The 26,131-nt window shown below is 44.9% G+C and overlaps 1 protein-coding gene across 1 annotated transcript in view; it reads right to left on the bottom strand.

Moving 5' to 3' along the window:
• Positions 1 to 26,131, bottom strand: part of MUC16 (mucin 16, cell surface associated) — a 122,554-nt gene that overhangs the window by 54,516 nt on the left and 41,907 nt on the right. The window contains exons 7-19 of the mRNA XM_088839034.1: positions 20,057 to 26,077; positions 18,985 to 19,118; positions 18,824 to 18,891; positions 14,976 to 15,148; positions 11,295 to 11,330; positions 11,009 to 11,074; positions 9,110 to 9,240; positions 8,946 to 9,013; positions 7,697 to 7,869; positions 4,692 to 4,727; positions 3,981 to 4,046; positions 1,397 to 1,521; positions 1,246 to 1,313 (exon numbers count right to left, since the gene is read on the bottom strand). Of these exons, the coding sequence (XP_088695160.1) occupies positions 1,246 to 1,313; positions 1,397 to 1,521; positions 3,981 to 4,046; positions 4,692 to 4,727; positions 7,697 to 7,869; positions 8,946 to 9,013; positions 9,110 to 9,240; positions 11,009 to 11,074; positions 11,295 to 11,330; positions 14,976 to 15,148; positions 18,824 to 18,891; positions 18,985 to 19,118; positions 20,057 to 26,077 (7,165 nt within the window). The remainder of the gene's footprint in view (positions 1 to 1,245; positions 1,314 to 1,396; positions 1,522 to 3,980; positions 4,047 to 4,691; positions 4,728 to 7,696; positions 7,870 to 8,945; positions 9,014 to 9,109; positions 9,241 to 11,008; positions 11,075 to 11,294; positions 11,331 to 14,975; positions 15,149 to 18,823; positions 18,892 to 18,984; positions 19,119 to 20,056; positions 26,078 to 26,131) is intronic.

The following is a 26,131-nucleotide window of genomic DNA, read 5'->3' as shown; positions in this document are numbered from 1 at the left end:
CCATTCTCTGAGAAAAGGTCAGTGACTGGGAGATGTCACACAAGGGAGTAGGGTACCCTGAGTATACACATGGGGTTTTTCACATGCTGAATTTACTCTCAGTACTTGAATATGTAAGAGATTGTTGGGCTTCCCTGGTGGCTTGGGGTAAGGAATCTGCCTGTTAATGCAGGAGACAAGGTTCGTTTGATCCCTGATACAGTAAGATTCCACATGCCGTGAAGCAACTAAGTCTGTGCGCCACAACTACTGAGCCTGTGCTCTAGAGAGTAGCCCCCACTTGCCACAACCAGAGAAAGCCCATACACAGCAACAAAGATCCAGCATAGCCAAAAATAAATAAATAAAATTATTAAAAAAGATTGTGAATAATTTATTGCATGCATAGATATAATGATGCACCCTCTACAGCAAGCTTTCTTAACCTTGGCACCATGAACATTTCAGGTCAGGTAATTCTTTGCCTTGGGAGACTGTCCTGTGCATTGCAGCATATTTAGCAGCATCCCTGGCTTCATTCACTAGATGTCCTCAGTAGTAACCTCCACTCTTGAATTGTGACAACCAAAAAAATGTCTTGGACTTCCCTGGTGGCACAGCGAATAGGAATCTGCCTGCCAATGCAAGGGACATGGGTTTGATCCCTTGTTCGAAAAGATTTCACCTATTGCAGGGCATCTAAACCCGTGGACTACAACTGCTGAGCCTGTGCTCTAGAGCCCAAGAGCCATTAACTACTGAGCATGAGTGCTGCAACTAGAGCCTGTGCTCTGCAACGAGAGAAGCCACTTCAAGGAGAAGCCTTTGCAGCACCACTAGCGAGTAGCCCCCACTCACTGCAACTAGAGAAAAGCCTGCACAAAACAACAAAGACCCAGCACAGCCAAAAAGAAATAAATAAGTAAAATGATTTTTAAAATGTCTCCAGATATTGCCAGATATCCCCTGGGAGTGAAATCGCTCTTGGTTGAAAACTACTGCTCTCTAGTGGTGAAGCTGACGTGATTATTTGTTTCCTTGATGAGTTCCAGAAGAAACATCTTTCTGAAAAGTTCTACCTTCTCTCCTGGGAAGGAGAATCTAAGAGGATTTTGCATTTTCTGGTCAGAAACACAGTGTGAGGCAGGGTAGAGCTGGTGGTCAGCTGTCCCTGGGATAGTGGGCACAAGATCTGAGGGTCTAGGTCTTGGTCACCACCCCACCCACTTCCCCGCATTACCTGGGTGTCTACCCTGGCGTTCTCACCTGAGCAAGGTCAGTCGGCAGCCGGAATACAGGAGTCCAATACTGCTATTCTGGAACAAGGGTTTGAGCTGGGGATGAAAGAAACGGAAGTGAGCATATGATGCTCAAGGGTCTGGGCAGGACATGGGTAGGCACTGGGAGGGGTTCTCACCACGCGATTCAAGATCCTTTCCATGGTGCTGAATAGCTCAGATCCTGAGGGACTCATGTCCTCTGTGTAGTACAAGTTGGTGATTGTGAAGTTGAGGGTGAAAGGCACCAGAGAAGGGCTCATGCCTGCAGCGGAAAGGGAGAGAGAGGTTCATTATGACCTCTGGCTGGGATGGCTGTAAACGGTGGGTCCAGTGTTGTCACCTTAGACTCAGCATCCAGTGAGGCAGGCTTAATATCCAACCCGTGTCACCCTTGCATCCCGCCAGACTTAGAGAAGGCTAGGGGCCTTCATACCCGAAGGATAATTTTAGCTGGAAAAAGAACCTCAACTGTTTTCAGCCTGATGTGTCTAAAGATAAACAGCTATTAGATATTTCTGTGGGAGGAAGAGAAGCAAAGTCACTTGACCATCCCCAGCGGCAGAGACCTCCCATAGTCTCTGACTTTATCAGGAGAAAATGTGCAACTACCGAATGGTCAAGACTGTTCCCCCCATGAAAGTTACCCCTCCTTCAGTGTCAATAACCATCATTGAAGAGTGCATTTTATTTTTTAATCAATAGTTTCAAGCTGAAGTACAGTTATTTACAATGTTGTGTGAATTTCTGCTGTACAGCAAAGTGAAAAAGTTGAAGCCATGGTGGCTGAAACTTTCCCAAACTTCTTTAAAACATACATTTTCAGATTCAGGAAATTTTATAAAATCCCAAAGAGGAGAAACTCAAAGAAAGCCATGCTCAGATGCATCATGATCAAACCATTGAACACCAAAGATGAAGAACAAATTGTGGATACATCTAGAGACAAATGGCAGCTTCAGTCATGGAGTGACTTGATTTATAGCACATGTCACATTTTAGACATTTTATATAATCAGTTAAGCTGATCAGGGTGGAGAAGTGAGGAAGTGGAAAGTATGCATCCTGCCTATAACGTGTAAAAAGTTTGCAGTGTCTTGACTTGCAAAACACAGAATTCCTGAAGGCAGAATTCAGATTATGAACCACTAGCTTATATATCATAACTCTGGATTCACATGGTGGGATTAAGGTTTAAGGATGTTTACCCTCCACCATGACCCATATAGTCAAAGCTATGGTTTTGTCATGCATAGATGTGAGAGTTGGACCATAAAGAAGGCTGCTGCTGCTGCTGCTAAGTCACTTCAGTTGTGTCCGACTCTGTGTGACCCCATAGACGGAAGCCCACCAGGCTCTCCCTTCCCTGGGATTCTCCAGGCTGAGTACTGAAGAATTGATGCTTTCAAACTGTGGTGCTAGATAAGACTCTTAAGAGTCCCTTGGACAGCAATGAGATGTTTGCAGAGACTCAAAACAGTCAATCCTAAAGGAAATCAGTCCCAAATATTCATTGGAAGGACTGATACTGAAACTGAAGCTCCAATACTTTGCCCACCTGATGAGAAGTGCTGACTCATTGGAAAAGACCTTGATCCTGGGAAAGATTGAAGGCAGGAGGAGAAGCGGGCAACAGAGGATGAGATGGTTGGAAGGCATCACTGACTCAATGGACATGAGTTTGAGTAAACTCGGGGAGATGGTGAAGGACAGGGAAACCTGGCGTGCTGCAGTCCATGGGGCTGCAAAGACTCAGACACTACTTACTTAGCAACTGAACGACAGTGCTCACCCTGGGCCATGATGTAAGCATGATAAAGACCCTAAGACTCAAATAAAAAAAAAAATCTTGGGACTTTCCTGGTTTAAGAATCCAACTGTCAGTGTAGGGGACACAGATTCGATCCCTGATCTGTGAAGATTCCACATGCCTTGGAGCAACTAAGCCTGTGTGCCACAACCACTGAGCCCATGCAGCTAGAGCTTTTACTCTGAAACAAGAGGAGCCATTGCAACCAGAAGCCATTGCACTGCAATGCAAGAAAGCCCACATGCAGCAATGAAGATCCAGGGCAGTGAGAAAAAACAAAACAAAAAACTTAAGGGCTTGGGTAAGACAGGTTTTATGGTATAAACCAAGTCCCTGTACCAGGTACCTGGAGATTCAGGAGCCCTCAGATGAGAATATGGAGCAAGAATCAACTCAAGACTAAGATCCTAAACGATTTTCTGGATGTTCAAATAAAATCCACCAATTCGAACCTATACAGATTGCTACATTCATCCAATCAATAAATATAAAGTGAATGCTGATCAGATGCTAAGCTCCAGGGTGGCAAATACACAAAGACTGAATAAAGCAAACTGGAGTAAATTCCATGAAAGAAATACTCAAGGTGATATGATAGAGAAAAACCCGTGTGCCAGGTATGGATTCAGGAGAAATGCTGTCTCATTTAAGTGATTTTGGAAGGTCTTTCAGTGAAGGTGATGATCAAGCTGAAATGTGAAAGTTAAATAAGTTGCTAGGCATACCTCATCTCCAGAAAGGGCTACTAAAAAGGCAAGACAGAGGTTAGGACAGTAGAAGAACAGACAAGCCTCTGATGTGGCCAAAGCTTACAAAGTGTGAGAGAAAATGTGGGACATGATGAGGCTGGGTGGCCAACAGGGACCAGACAGTGCAGAGTGGAAGTTTCCTAGGTCCCAGAGAGCAGGTCCTACCTGTAGAGCTGAGAATGGGGGACAGAGGTGTGGAAGATTCCAGAGACAATGTGGAAGTCACTGGAGCTGAGGAAAAAAAATGGGGAAAATGATTGAGTTCCATCTGGAACAGATTGTAGAAGCAGAAATTTTTCATTGGAATTTGGATTTCTATCTTAAATTTTTTTTTTATGTGGACCATTTTTTAAGTCTTTATTGAATTTGTTACAATATTGATTCTGCTTTAGTATTTTGGTCATGAGGCATATGGGATCTTCTACAGGTGGCTCAGTGATAAAGAATCCACTTGCCAGTGCCGGAAACGCAGGAGATGCGGGTTCAGTCCTTGGGTTGGGAAGATCCCCTGGAGAAGGGCATGGCCACCCACTCCAGTATCCTTGCCTGGAGAATCCCATGGACGGAGGAGCCTGGTGGGCTATAGCCCGTGGGGTCACAAAGAGTTGGGCACAACTGAGCAAGCATGCACGCTCCCCGACCAAGGATCAAGCCCTCACCCCATACACTGAGAGGAGAAGTCTTAACCACTAGACCAAGAGGGAAGTCCCTGTGTTTCTATCTCAAGTCAGAACAAGAACTTGGGTAGGTTAGGAGCTGCTCTGAGGCTACAGCTGGGCATTTAGGGAGGAGGCATTGGGAACTTCTTTCTTGAAAGATGTGCTCTGGGGAATAAGGGTCCAGTGGGCATTGAAGAGGCACAGTTTAAATACTCACTGCTGGTGGTGGGCGTCCAGTACTGACGGTTATAACCTGCAGAAAGGGAGAAAAGAGTACAGAAGGACTGTTAGGATGGGTTAGAGTTAAGGAGTTGGATGGCAGACCTAGAAATGAAATTCACAAATTTTCTGAGATCCACGGGAACAATAATGGTTACATCTTATTCTGTGCCCTTCTGTACCTTGTCCTTTGAAAATAACAATGAACATCATCACTATTGTTATTGTCAAAGTTTTTAAAATTAATTTTTATTGGAATATAGTTGCTTTACAATGTTGTGTTAGCTTCTACTGTATACGGATACAGAAAATAAACGTATAGATGTTGTTGTTCAGTCACTAAGTTGTGTCTGACTCTCTGCAGCCGCACAGACTGCAGCACATTAGGCTATCCTGTCCTTCACTATCTCCCAGAGTTTGCTCAAACTCACGTCCATTAAGTCAGTAATGCCATCCAACCAATGTATGGACACCAAGGGGGAAAGACACAGTGGGAGGAATTGGGAGATAGGGATTGACCTGTATACACTATTGATACTATGCATAAAATAGCTATTAAGATATTTATAAGAACCTACTAATAAGAACCTACTTTACAGCACAGAGAACTCTACTCAAGGTGCTTTGGTGAACTGAATGGGAAGGAAGTTCATAAAGGTAGGGATATATGAATATGCGTGGCTGGTTCATTTTGTTGTACAGTAGAAATTATTGCCAAAATTAAAACACAATAATATCTGGCTCTATTTATTGGGAAAGCCTCAGAAAATAGTGCTAAACACTACAGAGATATTGGGGCAAATTTATGCTTGAGTGTGTGTTCCGAGCCTTATCCACACTCAACCTCTAAAGACAGTTTTGTCCTTGCTCTTTCACCTTCTCTGCCACCAGGTGGGGAGAGTGGTATGTGGAGATAAAGGTACAATGAGACGGAAGAAAGGGGATGCATGTGGTTCAAAATAGAGAAAATTTGGATCTGGGGTTGGGTAGTGAGAAAGAGAATAGATTCAAAAGTCAGATGAATGGTATAAAGATTGGAGCCTGAAAGAAACTGGGGAAAAGAGAATTTTTTTTTTTCAATGATGATGCATTTTATTTTTTTATTTTTTAAACTTTTTATTTTGTATTGGGGTATATTGGATTAACAACGTTATGATAGTTTCAGGCAAGCAGTGAAGGGACTCAGCCATACATATACATGTATCCATTCTCCCCCAAACTCCCCTCCCATCTAGGCTGCTACGTAACATTGAGCAGAGTTCCCTGTGCTATACAGTAGGTCCCTGTTGGTTATCCATTTTAAATACAGCAGTGTGTACATGTCCATCATAAACTCCCTAGCTGTCCCTTTCACCCATCCTCTGACCCCGCCCCGGGCAAACATAAGTTCATTCTCTAAGTCTGTGATTCGAGAAGAGAGTTTTTTATGATGTTCTTTCCATCATGGATTGCATGTCTTTGATATTCTGAGGGACGTGAGTGAAGGCTGGACTAAGGGGAGCTCTGTGATTTACCTGGATTGTTGCTAGATCATCTCATCTGATTGTCAGGATAATCCTGTATGGTACGTGTGTTTAGTCCATTCTGAAGATGAGACCTTAGAGCCTGGAGAGATCACATGGCTTGCCCAGCATCACATAAAACAGAGCTCTGTCACTCACCAATCTCCATACTGTTAATATGCTTTCAGTTAGTCCCAGTCCTGGAGTTAAACCTTCTATAGATACCACACAGGATGTGCTATTGTCAATCCAATAAAATATATATTCCGAACCATACATAAAGGACATTTCCAAGCTGACTTAGAAGGGAAATAACTAATCAAGCATTAGGTTGGATTGTTGACTAGAGATCATCAAACCCCCTCTCTTCCTGTCCTGACAGGCTTGCACTGGATGGTCTACAGTGTTGCCTTGTGGTTCAGAACTTGGAATTTAGACTTAACCTTCCATTTGAGTCTTGACTCTCCCTTGCATTATGGGTGGATTATCTGGGGCAAATGATTTCCTGCCTGAATGCAGGATGGATGTCTCTAAAAATGAGTGGAATAAGTCACAGAGTTTGGGATAAAGTTAATATGAGATCACATAAATAAAGTCCTTATCATAATTCCTGGCACGTAAGAAATTTTGGTAAGAATTAGCTATGGTTGCAGTTATTAGTCTTGGTGGGGCACTGTTGCCAATGTTGCTGTGGTGCGTTGTGTGCATGCATGCTCCATCATGTTCTACTCTTTGCAACCCCATGGACTGTAGCCCACCTGGCTCCTCTGTCCACGGAATTTTCCAGGCAAGAATACTGGAGTGGGTTGCCATTTCCTCCTCCAGGGGACCTTCCCAACCCAGGAATCAGACTCAAATCTCCTGCATTGGCAGGCAGCTTCTTTACCACTGAGCTACCTGGGAAGCTCAGGTATATATTTCATTACATATCACAATTAATATAAATAAAGTGCGCAATAAATGTAACGTGCTTGAATCATTCCCAAACCATCCCCCCTCCACCTCCACTCCGGTTCGTGGAAAAATCATCTTCCACCAAACCAGTCCCAAGTGTCAAAAATGCTGAGGACCACGGGTCTAGACAGTTCTTCATGGTGAGGAGGGTGCCTTTTGCATTGTGGGATGTTTCCCTGATGCTGGGAAAGATTGATGGCAGAAGGAGAAGAGGTGACAGAGAATTAAATGGTTGGATGGCATCACCGATTCAATGGACATGAACTTGGGTAAACTTCAGAAGATGGTGACGGACAGGAAAGCCTGGCATGCAGTCCATGGGGTCGCAAAGAGTCCGACACGACTTGGCGACTGAACAAGAAATGTTTAGTAGCACTTCTGGCCTCTAACCACTAGATGTCACTAGCGCCCCTCCAGTGATGACTTGAAAATGTCTCCAGACATTGTCAAATATCCCCTGGGATGCAGAATCTTCCCACGTTGAGAACTGTTGGTATAGCAAGACATTGAGACTGTAGGAGACCCTGGCTGCAACACGGACACTCACCATTGACATAGAGGCTGTTACTGTCCAGAGTGTAGTTGCCCATCCTGGTGACACCATGAGTCAGCTGACTCAGCTCCCGGTACAGCTTTTCTCTGTCCAGCCCAGGACGTGTGGGGTCAGGATGGTAGGTGCAGATGGCATCCACTCCAGTTGCTGCTCCATCCTTTTCAGTCCTAGGATGGCAGGAACAGAGGAACAGGGGCATTCAGAGATGTGGGTGAGTTACACACTTTTTTCATCTTGAAATAGGCTGGGACCTGGGATGTAAGACTCTTTGATGCAGGGCTTGCACTTGGACAAATGTCTCCTCCAGCAATAAAATAGGAAGAAAATATAATGGGCTAAAAATAACTGAGTGTATCGCGCATGTGCTCAGTTGCTCAGTTGGGTCTGTTTGTGACCCCATGGACTGTAGCCCGCCAGGCACCTCTGTCCATGGGATTTCCCAGGCAAGAATACTGGGGTGGGTTGTCATTTCCTTCTTCAGGGGATCTTCTCGACCCAGGGATTGAACCCATGTCTCCTGCATCTCCTACATTGGCAGGCATATTCTTTACCACTGCCCCAGCTGTTGGGGCAAATTATGGATAACAAAATACAAAGAGAACAAACAAACAAAAAAATCCCAACTGCCACTTAACATAAACAGGGGTTTGGGAGCATAAATAGAATATTACGCATGCACCTTGCACACAGCACCACCAAATCGGTGGGCAGACCACCCAAGTCACCCCTCTGGCCTCACCCCTGGAAGAACCCCTATCCTCACCCCATGTAAGGGACCAGTTTGCTCCACCCCTCAGGGAGCAAACAAACAAGGGAGCCGTTGCTTGCTCTCACTCCCCCACTGCTTCAGCAGGAACTCCAATAAAGCCTTGCCTGAATTTCCTGTCTGGCATCTGGTCAATTTCTACTAAGAAAGAAAAGAACCCTGGTTGGTAACAGTCTCTCTCTTAATGAATCCTCCTGCCAATGCAGGAGACAGAGGTGGTGCAGATTCGATCCCTTGGTTGCGAATATCCCCTGGAGGAGAAAATGGCAACCCATTCCAGTATTCTTGCCCGGAGACTCGCATGAACAGAGGGACCTGGTGGGTCCATGGGGTCTCAAAGAGTCGGATACGACTGAGCGACTAAACAACAGCTGCCCCACCACATCATAAACCACAGGTCTTCCCCTCCAGGTGAGCTGGCCTGTAACAGTGCAGCCCTCAGGTTGTGTGTGTGTGTAGGGGGGAGCCTTGCCTTACCTGAGCAGGGTCAGTCTGCAGTTAGAGTAGAGTGGGCCGACACTGGTGTTCTTGAGCAGAGGACCAAGCTGAGGGCAAGGTGAGAGGGAGGTGAATGGCAGGATCCAAGCTGCTGGCTGGGGTGAGGATGAGGCACGCCAGCTCAGGGAGTGAAGGGCTCTTACCAGGTGATTCAGAACCTTCTCAGTGAACCTGAACTTCTCGGATCCTTGGTGCCCCATGTCTGGGGTATAGAACAGGTTGGTGATGGTGAAATTAAGGGTGAATGGCACCAGGGCTGGGCCCGCGTCTGCAACTAGAGGGAGAAAGAGAGAGAGGAGACCCGTCAGTCTTAGGTCTGAGCTGTTCAAGGCGGGGTGGGGAGGGACTAGTGGCATCTCTCTGGTCATCACTGTACAGTAGTTGAGTCAGACTGAGATAGCCCCCTGGGATACCCTCCCACTCCTCAGTCAGCCAGAAGAGGAGAGGAGAAGGGGCCTTTGTCTTAGAAGTGTGACATCAATTTGAAAGGGAACCTCAACTCTCTTATCCCAGAGTGTCCAAAAGGTTGACACGTTATGGGCTATTTTGATTGGAACAGGAACTACCAAGACCTTTTGAGCTCAAGCTTTAGGCCACAAATACTTGAAAAAAGTCAAGAAAATCGAAACAGCAGTAACTCTTTAAAATGTGCATTTTATATATTCTATTAATCCTAACTTATGGTTACCAGAGGGGGGAAGGAGGGAGGAGGAATAAACTGGGAGATTGAAACTGACATATATATACTACTATATATAAAATAAATCACTAATAAGGACCTACTATATATCACAGGGAACTCAACACTCTGTAATGACATGTATGGGTCATTACATGGTCTATATGGGAAAAGAATCTAAAAAAAGAGTCGATATAGATGTATGTAGAACTTTGCTGTACACCTGAAACTAACACAACATATCTTAATAAAAATTGAAAAAAAGTGCATCTTATATAGTTCATGGACAAGTCTACATTTCTTAAAAATTTTTGAATGATATAAAAATTTTTACACACTTTTAAATTTGCAACTATTTCCATTTATAGTTATTACAAAATATTGGCTACATTCCCTGTGCTGTACAATATATCCTTGAATCTACCTTACAATCAATAATTTGTATCTCCCCCTCCCCACTTCTGTATCGCCCTTCCCCAACTCCCACTGATAACCACTACTTTCTTCTCTATACCTGTGAGTCAGCTTCTTTTTTGTTATATTAACTAGTTTGTTGTATTTTTTTAGATTCCACATATAAGTGATGTCATACAGTACTTGTCTTTCTCTGTTTGATTTATTTTACTAAGCATAATGCCCTTCAAGTCCATCCAGGTTGCTAACCAATGGCAAAATTTCATTCTTGTTTAAGATGGAGTAGTATTCCATGGTGTGTGTGTGTGTGTGTTGTCAGATCTTTATTCATTCATCTGTTGATGGACACTTAGGTTGCCTTCATAACTTGACAATTATAGATAGTGCTGTTCTGAACACTGGGGGTGCAGTGTCTTTTCAGATCAGTGTTTTTGTTTTTTTTGGCTATATATACCCAAGAGTTAAACTGCTGGATCATATAGTGGTTCTACTTTTAGTTTTTTGAGAAACTTCCAAACTGTTTTGCTCGGTGGCTACATCAATTTACATTCCCACTAACAGTGTACAAGGGTTCCCTTTTCTCCGCATTCTTGGTAACAGAATAGCAATAATTTCCAGAAAGGAACTATTCATAGAAAGAGAATAGAGATCAGCTAGGGAAAAGCTATTTTCTAGGAGGTGGTGTCTGAGCAAGAACGTGCTGAGATGAGATCTGGAGAACAAGGAACAACCAAGCACAGCTGAGATCCTAGAACAGTAAGTTCCAAGAACAGTAAGGATGGACGGATGTTTGGGCCCTGCAGGAACAGAAATGAACCTGGACTAGGGAGCAGAGGAGACAGTGGGATGGGCTGAGGCTGTGTGGGCATCAGGGTCCAGACCATGCAAGAATCCATCAGTCATTGAATGGAAGTCAAAGTTTCATGAGATCCAAAGATTAGATTCCTACCTGTAGAGCTGGGGATGGAAGTCGGAGATGCTGGAGGTCCTGGAGAGAAGGTGGAGGTCACTGGAGCTGAAAGAATAAAATTTCTGGGGCCTTTCATAAAGCTATGAGAGGCAACAGAGGTTGATGGAAACTTGCATCTGTTCCTTGGCTTAACCTGAGATTTTGCTGGTCTGAGGCTATTGTGGGGCTGAGGATTTGGGGAATGGGGCATGCGCTCCTCCCAGGGAGGAGGCTTAGGGGGGAAGGGTCCCAGAGTCATGGAAACATTTGAGCCCTCATTACTCACTGCTGGTGGTGGGGATCCAGTACCCATGGTTGTAACCTGTAAGGAGAGAAAGAAAGAGAGCATAAGATGAGGGGAGAACATTAAGAAAGGAGCGAGGTGTAGAACGAGAAACAAACTCACAGACCTTCCTGAGTATTTTCTTTAAGATTCACCAATAGATAATGATGGTTCTTCTTTATTTCAAAATTTTTTTTGGCCACACAGTGCAGCATGTGGGATCTTAGATCCCTGACTAGAGATCAAACCTGTGCCCCCTGCATTGGGAGGGCAGAGTCTTAATCACTTGACCACTGGGGAGGTCCTGATGGTTACTCTTTGTAAGTGAACTGCCTCTTACTCTAGTCCTTCTGTTTAATTTCATCTTCATAACCATTAACCTCAAAGAAAACAATGATCAAATCACTTTCAGTATTGTTGAGAATTTACCAGCTGCCTGGAATGTTATCAACCTCACCAAGTGAATGTGTTAGTCTCTCAGTCATGTCCAACTCTTTGCCACCCCATGGACCTGTCCATGATATTTTCTAGGCAAGAAAACTGGAGTGGGTTGCCATTCCCTTCTCCAGGAGATCTTCCCAACCCAGGGATTGAACCCCATGTCTCCTGCATAGGTAGATGGGTTCTTTACTACTGAACCACCCAAGAGGACCCTATCCATGATCCAGAACCATATTATTCAAATCCTCTTTCCCCCCTTTCCTCTTATTCTCCAATTGTAACTCTCTGGCTGACTCCCAAGTCTCTCTCCCCCCCTTTCTGTTACTATCTCAATGGAGTGGGTGGCCATTCCCTTCTCCAGGGGGTCTTCCTGACCCAGGGACTGAACCAGGGTCTCCCACATTGCAGGCATCTTCTTTACCGTCTGAGCCACTTGGGCTTTATCAGATGAACAATAAGGACAACAACTTCCTGTGAGTGTTTTCAGCCTTATTTGTGTTTCTTCATCCATGATATACAATTTTGTCCTTGTTCTTTGAGTCTCTCCCACTCCCCAACTCTCCAAAGACAAAGCTTGAGCTCTGATAGCATAGTTCTTGGACTTCTGTGATATTGGGATTGAGATAGTGAGAGAGAGGGAGAGACAGAGAGAGACTTGGGGGTTAGCCAGAGAGTATAAAGTTGGAGAATAAGAAGAAATGGGGAAAGAGGATTTGAATAAGTATGGTTCTGGATCACAGCTAGGATCCTCTTTGGTGACTCAGTGGTTAAGAAAGTGTCTACCTATGCAGGAGACATGGGTTTGATCCCTGGGTAGGAAAGATCCCCGGGAGAAGGAAATGGCAATCCACTCCAATACTCTTGCCTGGGAAATTCCATGGACAGAGGAACCTGGTGGGCTACTGTCCATGGAGTTGCAAATGAGTCAGAAATGACTTAGAGAATAAACAATAACAACAAAGAAATGTAACTGAAACTTATACTTATTTTGTATTTGATGGTTCGAAAGAGTTTATTGAAATAAAACTCCTCTCTGAGACTGGGCCACATGGTGCCCAGTTAACTTGAGTTATTCAGGTTTTATCTCATTTGACCCTCACACTAATCTTAGGTGACTTTAAAAAAGAACTTCATTCTAAAAAATGGACAAAAGTCTAGAGAGGTCATGATTTGCCCAGGGCCACAGAGTAAGTAAAAGGCAGGAACAGGGCTTAACGGAAGCAAGACCTATAATTCACCAAAACCCATAGTAGTTAACTACTGCTTTTAGGTAATTCTTAAGGACTGCTGCTGCTGCTGCTAAGTCACTTCAGTCGTGTCCGACTCTGTGTGACCCCATAGACGGCAGCCCACCAGGCTCCCCCGTCCCTGGGATTCTCCAGGCAAGAATACTGGAGTGGGTTGCCATTTCCTTCTCCAATGCATGAAAGTGAAAAGTGAAAGTGAAGTCGCTCAGTCGTGTCTGACTCCTAGCGACCCCATGAACTGCAGCCAACTAGGCTCCTCCGTCCATGGGATTTTCCAGGCAAGAGTACTGGAGTGGGTTGCCATTGCCTTCTCCAATTCTTAAGGACTCAGTTCAGTTCAGTTTAGTCACTCAGTCGTGTCCGACTCTTTGCGACCCCATGAATCACAGCACACCAGGCCTCCCTGTCCATCACCAACTCCCGGAGTTCACTCAAACTCATGTCCATCGAGTCGGTGATGCCATCCAGCCATCTCATCCTCTGTCGTCCCCTTCTCCTCCTGCCCACAATCCCTCCCAGCATCAAAGTCTTTTCCAATAAGTCAACTCTTCGCATGAGGTGGCCAAAGTATTGGAGTTTCAGATTTAGCATCAGTCCTTCCAATGAACACCCAGGACTGATCTCCTTTAGAATGGACTGGTTGGATCTCCTTATAGTCCAAGGGACTCTCAGGAGTCTTCTCCAGCACCACGGTTCAAAAGCATCAATTCTTCGGCGATCAGCTTTCTTCACAGTCCAACTCTCACATCCATACATGACCACTGGAAAAACCATAGCTTTGACTAGCCTTGGTTGGCAAAGTAATGTCTCTGCTTTTTAATATGCTATCTAGGTTGGTCATAACTTTCCTTCCAAGGAGTAAGCATCTTTTAATTTGAAATACAAAACAGATTTTAATCCAAGAAGAAAGAAATTGTCCAAGGTGATATAGTGAGGACATAATTAATTAGTTTAAATTGTCATATTAGAGGTCCTTTATTTTTTGAATATTTGTTTCTATTTACTTATTTATTTGGTTGTGTTGGGGCTTAGTTGTGCCACATGGAGTCTTTACTTGTGGCATGTGAACTCTGAATTACAGCATGTGGGATCTAGCTCCCTGACCAGGGATAGAACCTGGGTCCTCTGCATTGGGAGTCTTAGCCACTGGATCACCAGGGAAGTCCTTAGAAGTCCTTTAATATGCTTTTCCATCCTAATATTTGAGCTTGGTATTTAGCTGGGTTAGTCTGCAGTGTAGCCTAGTAATTAGGCAGGCTTAGATTTTAGAGTCAATTTAGGTTTGAGTCCCAATTCTACCACTTGTATTAGTTCATCTGGTTTTGGAAAAACGGATTTCTCTTCCTGAGCCTTGTTTGTTCCTCTGTAAAATATACATAAAAATCCAAAAATATACATAAAACTCCAAATATACATAAAACTCCATGTTGGGCAGGATTACCAAGGCATAATACATACAACGCTCTAGAACATGGGTCCCTCAATAAATACTAGCCTTTAGTACAGGTGTTATTGTAGGTATTGTTGCTAAGAGCATTATTGCAAAGGAATTTGTTGCTAAAAACATTACTAACAGCTTTGTTGTTTGTTTCTTGGGTGGGGTGTAGTTCCAGCAGGCCCTTGGAGAGTGAGTAAAGGACCACAGGCTGTTATTGGGAAAATAAAGAAGTGAGGATTAGTCACTGCATTGCAAACCCATTGTTTCTTGGGAAAGAGTTAACCCCAGTGACCACCATGGGCTTGCTTTCTTCCATTTGGGCTTGCGTGTTCCATTTGGGCTTCTGTGAAAGGTCATTGGAATGAAGAAGACTTTGGAGGGAACCTTTATTCCAGACCTGAAAAGTTCCTTTTAAGTTGTTCTCAGGGGAGAGAACTGAGTCCCTATGTAAATTCTAGGTTGTTCCAGAACTATGAAAGTGGATACAGAGAAATCACACTGCAAGGAGACCCCATCTGGGGAGCAGGAGGAGACCCCAGCTAGCACAGAGCTACTTACCATTGACATAGAGACTGTTCCTGTCCAGGGTGTAGTGGTCCAGCCGAGTGACACCCTGGGTCTGCTGGCTTAGTTCCCAATACAGACGCTCCGTGTCCAGCCTGAAGCCTGTGGGATCTGAGCGGTAGGTGCAGACTGCATCCATCCTGGTGCTTGTTTCATCCTTATCGGCCCTGGGGAAGAATGGACACAGGAATGGGAACATGAAGGACACTTAAAGGTTGGATGCTCTTGACAATGCTTCCCCTTCAATTGCACTCCTCAGTTTTTATTTTTAAAAAATTCTTATTGGAGGATAGTTGATTTACAATGTTGTGTTAGTTTCTGCTGTACAGCAAAGTGAATTAGTTAGACATGCATCCACTCTTTTTAAGATTCTTTTCCCATATAGACCTAGGCCATTACAGAGTATTGAGTAGAGTTCCCTGTGTTTTAGAGTAGGTCCTTAGTTATCTATATAAATGAGTTATCTGTTTTGTTTAGAGTAGTGTGTACATATCAGTCCCAGTCTCCTAATTTATCCCTCCCTGCACCTTACCTGCTCGTAACCATAAGTTTGTTCTCTACATCTGTAACTCTATTTTCATTTTGTAGATAAGTTCATTTTTACCCTTTTTAAGATCACTTCCCTGTTTTAAAAAAATATTTATTTGTTTTATTTTATTGTTTTGGCTGTGCCAGGTCTTCATTGCGACATGTGTGGGCTCTAGTTCCCTGACCAGGGATGGAACCCAGCCACCCTGCATTGGGAGTGTGGAGTCTTAGCCACTGGACCACCAGAAAAGTCAGCACTCTTCCCTGGGTTTCATCTGCTTTTTCAAACACATCTTTTTCCATCTTATGTGGGGCTCCAGATCCCTCCAGCTCCTAAGTGCAATAATTTGCAGGGCTACTCCTTAGCTCAATTTCTTCTTTTCATCCCCATTCTTTTTTTTAAATTTTAATTTTTTAAACTTATTTTTTATTGGAGCATAGCTGCTTTACAATGTTTGTTAGTTTCTACCATAGAGAAAAGTGAATTAGCCATATGTTTACATATGCACCCTCCCTTTTGTACTTCCTTCTCATTCAGGTCACCAGAGTGCATTAAGTAGAGTTCCTTGTGCTATATGTTATGTTCCCATCAGTTATCTATTTTATACATAGTAGATCAGTAGTGTATATAAGTCAATCATAATTTTCCAATTCCGTCCATCCCCTCTTCTGTCTTGGTATCCATTTATTTGTTCTTTACATCTGTGTCTCTATTTCTGTTTGGCAAATAAAATCATCTATGCCATTTTTCTAGATTCCACATATGTGCTAATTTATGATATTCGTTTTTCTCTTTCTGACTTATTCACTCTGTATGATGCTCTCAAGGTCCATCCACATGTCTGCAAATGACCCAATTTTGTTCCTTTTTATGGCTCAGTAATAGTCTCCTCATTCTTTTTATTAATTGATTCAAGCTCATTGTTTCACCTACCAGCCCCTAGTACTCTCCCTGTCTACTCATGAAGGTAAATACAGATAGTGACCACTCCGTTAACCATTGAGTCCTGCTTGGGCCCTGGGGTTGGGGTTGTAAAGATCTTAGGGAGGACAATAGTTTTCTAGGACAGGGAGCATGTGGAATTGTGGTGCTGAAAAAGACTCCTGAGAGTCCCTTGAGCTGCAAGGTGATCAAACCAGTTAATTCTAAAGGAAATCAACCCTGAATATTCACTGGAAGGACAGATACCAAAGTTCCAATACTTTGGCCACCTGATGTGAAGAGCAGACTCATTGGAAAAAGACCCTGTTGCTGGGAAAGATTGAAGGCAGGAGGAGAAGGGGGCAGCAGAGGATGAGATGGTTAGATTGCATCACTGACTCAATGGACATAAATTTGAGCAAACTCCAGGAGATACTGAAGGACAGAGGAGCCTGGCGTGCTGCAGTCCATGGGGTCCCAAAGAGTTGGACATGACTGAGCAACTGAACAACAACAGCATGTGGAAGGGAAACCCAAGAGGATCATAGAGCTTGGAGAATGTGAATGAATCACCCCATGGCTGGCTGTGACATTGTGTAACAACCTTCATGGAGCCTGAAAGGGGGGGATTTTATTTTCACGTAGGCAAATCCAAAGGCTGAGGTCAAGTCTTTGGGAACACATGTTGGGTGGGCAACCAAGTTTGGAGAAAAACAGAGAAAATGAGTTAAGAAGAAATAAAGGGAAAAATGGTTCAAAAATATCTTTGTCTTGTGGAAGCAACTTAGATGTCCATCGACAAATGAATGGATAATTAAGATGTGGTACATACAAACAATGAAATATTACTCAGCCATAAAAAGGAACAAAATTGGATCATTTGTAGTCACGTGGATGGACATAGAGTCTATCATACAGAGTGAAGTAAGTCAGAAAGAGAAATCAAATTATATTAATGCATATATATGGAATCTAGAAAAATGGCACAGAGGAACCTATTTGCAGGGGAGGAATAGAGAAGTTGTAGAGGAAGGCCGTGCAGACACAGGGGAGAAAGAGGGGGGTAGGATGAATGGAAAGCCTAGTGCTGCCATGTAGACACTGCTGCTGCTGCTGCTAAGTCACTTCAGTCGTGTCCGACTCTGTGTGTCACTTCTCGTGTCTTCCTCTCCATAGACAGAAGCCCACCAGGCTCCCCTGTCCCTGGGATTCTCCAGGCAAGAACACTGGAGTGGGTTGCCATTTCCTTCTCCAATGTGTGAAAGTGAAAGGTGAAAGTGAAGTCGCTCAGTCGTGTCCGACCCATTGCTACCCCATGGACTGCAGCCTACCAGGCTACTCCATCCATGGGATTTTCTAGGCAAGAGTACTGGAGTGGCTTGCCATTGCCTTCTCGGCATGTAGACACTACCATGTGTAAAACAGAGCTAGTGGGAAGCTACTGTATATCACAAGGAGCTCAGCTCGGTGCTCTGTGACAACCTGGAGGGGTGGGGTAGGGGTGGGGGTGGAGGGAGGCTCTTGAGGGAGGGGATAGATGTATACTTAGAGCTGATTCACTTTGCTGTACAGCAGAAACCAACCCAATATTGTAAAGCACTTGTGTGTTCCATTGCTCGTGCGTGTGTGCGAGCTAAGTCATTTCAGTCGTGCCTGACTCTGTGAACCTGCCAGGCCCCTCTGTCCATGGAATTTTCTAGGCAAGAATACTGCAGTGGGTTGCCATTTCCTACTCCAAAAGCAATTATACTCCAATTAAAAAATGTTATATATAAAAAGAACTAGTTCCATGAAAACATATTTTAAATAAATAAATAAAAGAAAAAAAAAAAAAACTTTGTCTTGAATTTAAGCTGACCCTACGGTGATTCACCCAAAGCAGCGGCTTTTTCAGGAAGGAAGAAAGATCCCATTCCTCTCTCGTCTGGGAATTCTGCTTGCTATTATCCATGTGCTTCAAAGTATTCCCATCACGTGTCCCTATAGCATAGTACAGTAGTTCTCAAAGTGCAGCCCAGACACCCCAAAAGTTCCTCAACCTTACAGGGCATCCACCAAGTGAAAAATATTTTCATAGTTATACTAAGATATTATTTTCACTTTTACTCTTTCAAGGGTATACAATGATTTTTTTTTTCCTCCAGAGGCCACAAGGTGAAATATTGTAAAATATGGAATGCAGAAGCATATATTCTGCTGTGTCTTCCACTAAAGCCAGACAGTAATATTGTGGAAAAATAGAAACAATGACCCCCTTCCTCATTATGCTTTTCTTTTGGTGGGGGTGGGGATAGGAGAAATATGGCTATTATTCACTCATTCTTCTTCTTTTTTAATGTTTTGGCCATGTCACGTAGCATGTGGGATCTTAGTTCCCTGGGAGATGTCTCACCTGAGCAAGGTCAGTCTACAGCCGGTGTACTGGGAACCGATGCTGCTGTTTCTGAACAAAAGCCTGAGCTGGAAAGAATGAGAGGGAGATGAGTGAGAGGGAACAAGATAGCAGGGTGTTGGGAGGTCGAGGCAAGGTGGGCATTGGTGTGGGTCTCTCACCAGCAGCTGCAGGTTTCTCTCAGTGGCTTTGAATATCTTAGAGTCCGAGTTTCCCAGGTCTTTGGTGTAGTGCAGGTTGGTGATGGTGAAGTTGACAGTAAAAGGCATCAGGAAAGGAACTGCAGCTGCAATGGCTGGGAAAGTAAAATGAGGCCAGTCCTGAGTCAAGCCTGGGCTAAGGGCGGGAGCTAAGGCTCTGAGGACACACCTTAGCTCCATTGCCCAAATGGGGGTCTGGCATAGGCTGTCCCACCTGAGACACCCCATGCAGCGGTCCTTGTCCAAGATCCTCCCGTATCAGCTGACCAACCATCCCAATTTCCTTGGGATTACGTGGATTCTAGGGCATCCCTGGTGGCTCAGTGGTAAAGAACCTGCCTGCCAATGCAGGAGACACAGGTTCAATCCCTGGGTCAGGAAGATTCACTGGAGGAGGATATGGCAACCCACTCCAGTATTCTTGCCTGGGAAATCTCATGGACAGAGGAGCCTGGAGTGCTATAGTCCATGGGGTCTTAAAGAATCTGACATGACTTAGTGACTAAACAGCAACAACAAATAGGAAGGAAGTTCTGATAAACACTACAACATGGATGAACCTTGAAGATATCATGCTAAACAAAATAAGCCAGACACAAAAGGAAACATACATTGTATGATCCCTCTTATATGAAATACCTATAATAGGCAAATTTGTATAGACCATGAATAGATTAGATGTTACCATGGGCTGAAAAGAGTGGGAAAGGCGGGATTTTTGACTAATGAGTTCACAGACCCTGTTCAGGGTGATAAAAAATTTTGAAAACAGGTAGTGGAGATGTTTGCACAACAGTGTCAATGTAATTCAAGCTGCTGAATTATCCATTTACATATGATTGGTAAATGTATATACTATTTCATATATGCCCAGTTGCTTGGTTGTGTCCAACTCTTTGTAACTCTATGGACTATAGTCTGTCAGGCTTCTCTGCCTCTGAGATTTTTCAGGCAAGAATACCAGACTGAATAATACTCCAATTATTTCATATATATATACTATATTTTATCACAATAAAAACACTATTCTTACTTGTTCCTGAAGTGACAGTCACAGAGGCCAAGGTGGATGTTCCAGGTGTGGTCACATGGGCAAAAGGACTTCCAGCCAGTGTGTTGAAAGTCGTTGTGGTCTCGGCCACAGTGGGGCCTGAACCTGTGGCAGCTAAATGAGTGGTCTCAGCAGTGGCGGTTTTCAGGATAGTGGTTGTACTTAATCCTTCCACATGACTGGTTTTAGGTTGCATTGTAGTCTTTGATGGTCTCAAGGTCACAGTGTCCCCTGTCACAGTTTTGGGAAATTCTGACAGTTCAACTGAGGTTGTAGGTGGTGAGGTTTCTGTGTTCCCAGAAGTTACAGTATAAAACTTACCAGTTGTTGCAGGTGTCCTGGAAGGTCCAAGACTGTCAGGGGAAAGAGTCAGAGCAGGGAGGCTTGTACTGGCCTTGGCTTCAGGACTTGTGGCCAGTAAACCTGTGGTCTTTGGTAAACCATGGGAAATAGCTGACATTGCAATAGTTGTGCTGAGTTCTGTCTCCTCAGTTGAGACTGAGGCTGTTTCTGCAGGAACACCAAGTGAAACAGTTGGATTTAGAGCAACTCTGGCTGTCATGGTCACAGGTATGGTGAGGAGAGAGAATGTTTCTGGTGGACTGAGAGAAACAGTCTGAGATGGAAGAGCTGTACTAGTCTCCAACTCAGGCCAGATGGATGGTGAGGCTGTGGTTTCTGGTAAATGAGGAAAAACAGTTGAAGCAGGAGAATTTGTGCTTGTCTCTGCACTGGAAGAGGTGACTAATAAGGCTGTGGTTGCTGGTTCACCAGGAGAAAGAGTCACAGGTAGAATAGCCATAGTGGTGTCTGTCTCAGAGTTCACCGTATCTGGTAAACTAGGGGAGACAGTTGTAGCTGGGACAGCTGAACTGGTTTCTGTCCCAGGTCTGGTGGCCGTTGAGGGTGTGGTGTCAGATACACTATGGGAAACACTGGGGGTTGTCCTGGGAACAGTTGGACTGGTCTCTTCGGGATGGGTGACAAGTGAGACTGTTGTATCTGGCTTTCCAGGAGAAACAATCAGAATTGGAACAGCTGAACTTGTTTCAGTCTGGGTGACCCCTGAGGCTGTAGTCTCTGGTTTCAGTGTGGAGTTAGTCTGAGTTGGAAAAGTTGTATTGATCTCTGTCACGGAATTGGTAACCAGAGAAGTCACCAGCCCTGATACACCAGGTGAGACAGTTGTAGCTGGGACAGCTGAACTTGTTTCTGTCCCAGGACTGGTGGCTGTTGAAGGTGTGGTGTCTGATTCACTCTGGGAAACTTTGGAGGTTGTCCTGGGAACAGTCGGGCTGGTCTCTTCAGGATGGGTGACCAGTGAGACTGTTGTATCTGGCTTCCCAGCTGAAACAGTCATAGTTTGAACAGTTGAACTGGCTTTTGTCTCAGAATGGGTGACCCATGAGGTTGTGGTCTTTGGTTCATGTGGGGAATCAGTCAGAGCTGGAAAAACTGTACTGGTCTCTGTCCCAGAACTGGTAACCAGTGAAGTCACCATCCCTGGCACGCCAGGTGAGATAGTTGTAGCTGGGACAGCTGAACTGGTTTCTGCCCTAGGACTGGTGACTGTTGAGGATGTGGTGTCTGATTCACTCTGGGAAACATTGGAGGTTATCCTGGGAACAGTTGGGTTGGTCTCTTCAGGATGAGTAACCAGTGAGACTGTCATATCTGGCTTCCCGTGGGAAACAGCTATAGTTGGAACAGCTGAACTTGTTTCTGTGTGGGTGACCCCTGAGGCTATAGTCTCTGGTTTGTTCATGGAATCAGTCAGAGTTGGAAAAACTATACTGGTCTCTGCCATGGAACTGGTAACCAGTGAGGTCACCAGCCCTGGAATACCAAGTGAGACAAGTGTAGCTGGGACAGCTGAACTGGCTTCTGCCTCAGGACTAGTGTTTGTTGAGGGTGTTGTGTTTGATTCACTATGTGAAACACTGAGGGTTGTCCTGGGAACAGTTGGGCTGGTCTCTTCAGGATGGGTGACAAGTGAGACTGTTGTATCTGGCTTTCCAGGAGAAACAATCAGAATTGGAACAGCTGAACTTGTTTCAGTCTGGGTGACCCCTGAGGCTGTAGTCTCTGGTTTCAGTGTGGAGTTAGTCTGAGTTGGAAAAGTTGTACTGATCTCTGTCACGGAATTGGTAACCAGAGAAGTCACCAGCCCTGATACACCAGGTGAGACAGTTGTAGCTGGGACAGCTGAACTTGTTTCTGTCCCAGGACTGGTGGCTGTTGAAGGTGTGGTGTCTGATTCACTCTGGGAAACTTTGGAGGTTGTCCTGGGAACAGTTGGGCTGGTCTCTTCAGGATGGGTGACCAGTGAGACTGTTATATCTGGCTTCCCATGGGAAACAGTCATAGTTGAAATAGCTAAACTTGTTTCTTTCCCAGAATGGGTGGCCTCTGAGGATGTCATTTCTGGTTTGTGAGTAGAATCAGTCAGAGTTGGAAAAGTTGGAATAGCTGAACTGGCTTTTGTCTCAGAATGGGTGATCCATGAGGTTGTGGTCTTTGATTCATATAAGGAATCAGTCGGAGTTGGAAAAGTAGTACTGGTCTCTGCCTCAGAACTGGTAACCAGTGAGGTCACCATACCTGGTATACTGGGTGAGACAGTCATAGCTGGGACAGCTGAACTGACTTCTGCTGCAGGACTGGTAGTCACTGAGGATGTGGTGTTAGATTCACCCTGGGAAACATTGGAGGTTGTCCTTGGAACAGTGTGGCTGGTCTCTTCAGAATGGGTGACCAGTGAGACTGTTGTATCTGGCTTCCGAGGGGAAACAGTCATAGTTAGAATAGCTGAATTTGTTTTTGTCCCAGAGTGGGTGACTGCTAAGGCTGTTGCTTCTGGTTTGTGTGTAGAATCAATTATAGTTCTAAAAGTTGTACTGATCTCTGCTCTAGAACTAGTGATCAGAGAAGTCATAACATCTGGTACACTAGGGGAGATAGTTGTAGTTGGAATGGCTGAACTGGCCTCTGCCTCAGAAGTTGTAGCCATTGAGCGTGTGATGTCTGATTTACCATGAGGGAAACTTGGAGTTGTTCTAGAATTAGGAGTATTGGTCTCCATAGAATGCATGACCCATGAGGCTATTGTCTCTGGTTTGTGTGAAGAACCAGTTGGAATTGTAAAAGCTGTATTTGTCTCTGTCCCAGAACTTGTGAAAAGTGAGGTCACCAACCCCGGCATAGTAGAGAAGACAACTGAAGTAGCTGAACTGGCCTGCACCCCAGGATGAGTGACCAATGAGGCTGTGGTCTTTGGCTCAACAGGAGAAAGTGTCAGAGCTGGATTAGCCATACTAGCATTTGTTTCAGAACTGGTAGCTTGTGGGTTCACTGTATGTGGTACACTAGTGGAAACAGTTAGACTTGGAATAGCTGGACTGACTTCTGGCTCAGAATGAGTCACCCATGAGGCTGTGGTTTCCATTTGACCTGGAGAAGCAGTCAGTGTTGGAAGAGTGGTACTAATTTCTTCCCCAGAATTAGTAATCAGAGAGGTCACCAACTTGGATACACTAGGTGAGACAGTTGTAGCTGGGACTGCTGAACTAGATTCTGTCCCAGGACTGGTGGCTGTTGAGAATGTGGTGTCTGTTTCAGTATGGGAAACATTGGGGGTTGTCCTGGGTAAAGTTGGACTTGTCTCTTCAGGATGGGTGGCCACTGAGATGGTTGTATTTGGCTTCCCAGGTGAAACAGTTATAGTTGGAACAGCTGGACTTGTTTCAGTCCCAGAGTGGATGATCCCTGAGGCTGTTGTCTCCGGTTTGTGTGTGGAATCAGTCAGAGTTGGAAAAGTTGTACTAGCCTCTGCAACAGAACTGGTAATCAGTGAGGTCATCATCTCTGGTACACCAGGTGAGATAGTCATAGCTGGGACAGCTGAACTGCCTTCTGTCCTAGGACTAGTGGCTATTGAAGGGGTTATGTCAAATTCGCTCTGGGAAACATTGGGGGTTGTCCTGGGAATACTTCGGCTGGTCTCTTCAGGATAGGTGACAAGTGAGACTGTTGTGTCTGACTTCCCAGGGTGAATAGTCATAGTTGGAATTGCTGAACTTGCATCTGTCTCAGTATGGGTGACCCCTGATGCTGTTGTCTCTGATTTGTACATAGAATCAGTCACAGTTGGAAAAGTTGTACTGGTCTGTGCCACAGAACTGGTAACCTGTGAGGTCACTATCCCTGATACAGCAGGTGAGACAGTTGTAGCTGGGCCAGTTGAACTGAATTCTTCTGTAGGACTTGTAGCCACTGAGAATGTGGTGTCTGATTCACTATGCGAAACATTGGAGGTTTTCCTGGGAACAGTTGGGCTGGTCTCTTCAGGGTGGGTGACCAAAGAGACTGTTGTATCTGACTTCTCAGGAAAAACAGTCATAGTTGGAACAGTTGAACTGACTTTTGTCTCAGAATGAGTGATCCATGAGGCTGTGGTCTTTGGTTCATGTAGGGAACCAGTCAGAGTTGGAGAAGTTGAACTAGTCTCTGCTGTGGAACTGGTAACCAGTGAGGTCACCATTCCTGATACACCAGGTGAGACAGTTGTAGTTGGGACAGCAGAACTGACTTTTGCCCCAAGACTGGTGACCACTGAGAGCATGGTATCTGATTCATTATGGGAAATAGGCATTGTCTTGGGAACAGTTGGGTCAGACTCTGGAGGCTGGGTGACCAAGGACACTGTTGACTCTGATTCATGCAGGAACCCAGTCAAAGTTGGAAAGGTTGTACTGGTGTCTGTCCCAGAACTAATAACCAGTGAGGTCACCATCACTGGTTTGCTAGGTGAGATAGCCATCACTGAAGTGGCTGAACTGGCTTCTGCCCCTGGACTGGTGGTTGCTGAAGATGTGGTGTCTAATTCTCTAGGGGAAAAATTCAGAGTTGTTCTTGAATTCGGTGTGCTGGTCTCTGTGGAATGGAGCCATGAGGCTGTTGTATCTTGTTCATCAGGGGAGACAGTCAAAGTTGAAAAAATGGAACTGGCTTCTGTCCCATGATTGGTGACCCATGAGGCTGTTGTCTCTTGTTCATGGGGGAAATCAGCCTTAGTTGGAAAAGTTGTGCTGGTCTCTGCCCCAGAACTGGTGGTCAGTGAGATTTCCACCCTTGATACATCAGGAGAGACAGTTGAAGTTGGAACACTTAAATTGGCCTGTGCCCCAGGATGGGTAATCAAGGAGACTGTTGTTTCTGGCTTACCAGGGGAAACAGCCAGAGTTTGATCAGCTGAGCTGGTCTCTGTCCCAGGACTAGCAACCTGTGAGGTCACCATCCCCAGTACCTCAGGGGAGACAGTTGGAGTTGTAACAGCTGTACTGACTTCTTTCCCAGAACTTGTAGTTGTTGGGGGTGTGCTGTCTGATTCGCTATGAGAAACATTCAAGATTGCCCTGGAAACAGTTGGACTGGTCTCTGCAGGATGGGTGACCCATGAGGTTGTGGTCTCTGGTTCATCTGAGGAAACAGTCAGAGTTGGAACAGCTGTACTGGTTTCTGCCCCAGAACTAGGGACTAGTGAGGGTGCAGTCTCTGGTTCTCTACTGAAAATAGATGAGGTTGTCATGGGAACTACAGTTCTGGTCTCTACCCCAGAACTAGGGACCAGTGAGGTTGCAGTCTCTGGCCCTCTACCGAAAATAGATGAGGTTGTCATGGGAACTGCTGTGCTGGTCTCTACCCCAGAACTAGGGACCAGTGAGGGTGTAGTCTCTGGTCCTCTATTGAAAATAGATGGGGTTGTCATAGGAACTGTGGTGCTGGTCTCATCTCCAGGTCTGGTGGTCAAAGAGGCTGTCATCTTTGGACTGTCTGGGGTTGTGATGATCGTCCCTATTGTGCTTGTGCTGGCTTTTTTATCTGATGTCCTGAGGAGAGGCAGCATTCCTGAAGAGGGAGTAGACACTCTGGCAGTCACTGTCACTGTGGTCTTCAGAGCTGAGGCAGTGTTCTCTGTCCTCCCTGTCCCTCCTGTTGGCAATCCTGTGAAGGGTAGGATGGACACAAAATCGGGACAACATGATTACTATTTACTGG

The sequence above is a fragment of the Moschus berezovskii genome, chromosome 8 (assembly GCF_049115385.1).
Source record: "Moschus berezovskii isolate FMDL1 chromosome 8, NW_MosBer_1.0, whole genome shotgun sequence".
Classification (NCBI taxonomy): domain Eukaryota; kingdom Metazoa; phylum Chordata; class Mammalia; order Artiodactyla; family Moschidae; genus Moschus; species Moschus berezovskii.
The sequence above is the reverse complement of the archived record's forward strand: the minus strand, read 5'-3'. Positions and strand labels throughout refer to the sequence as shown.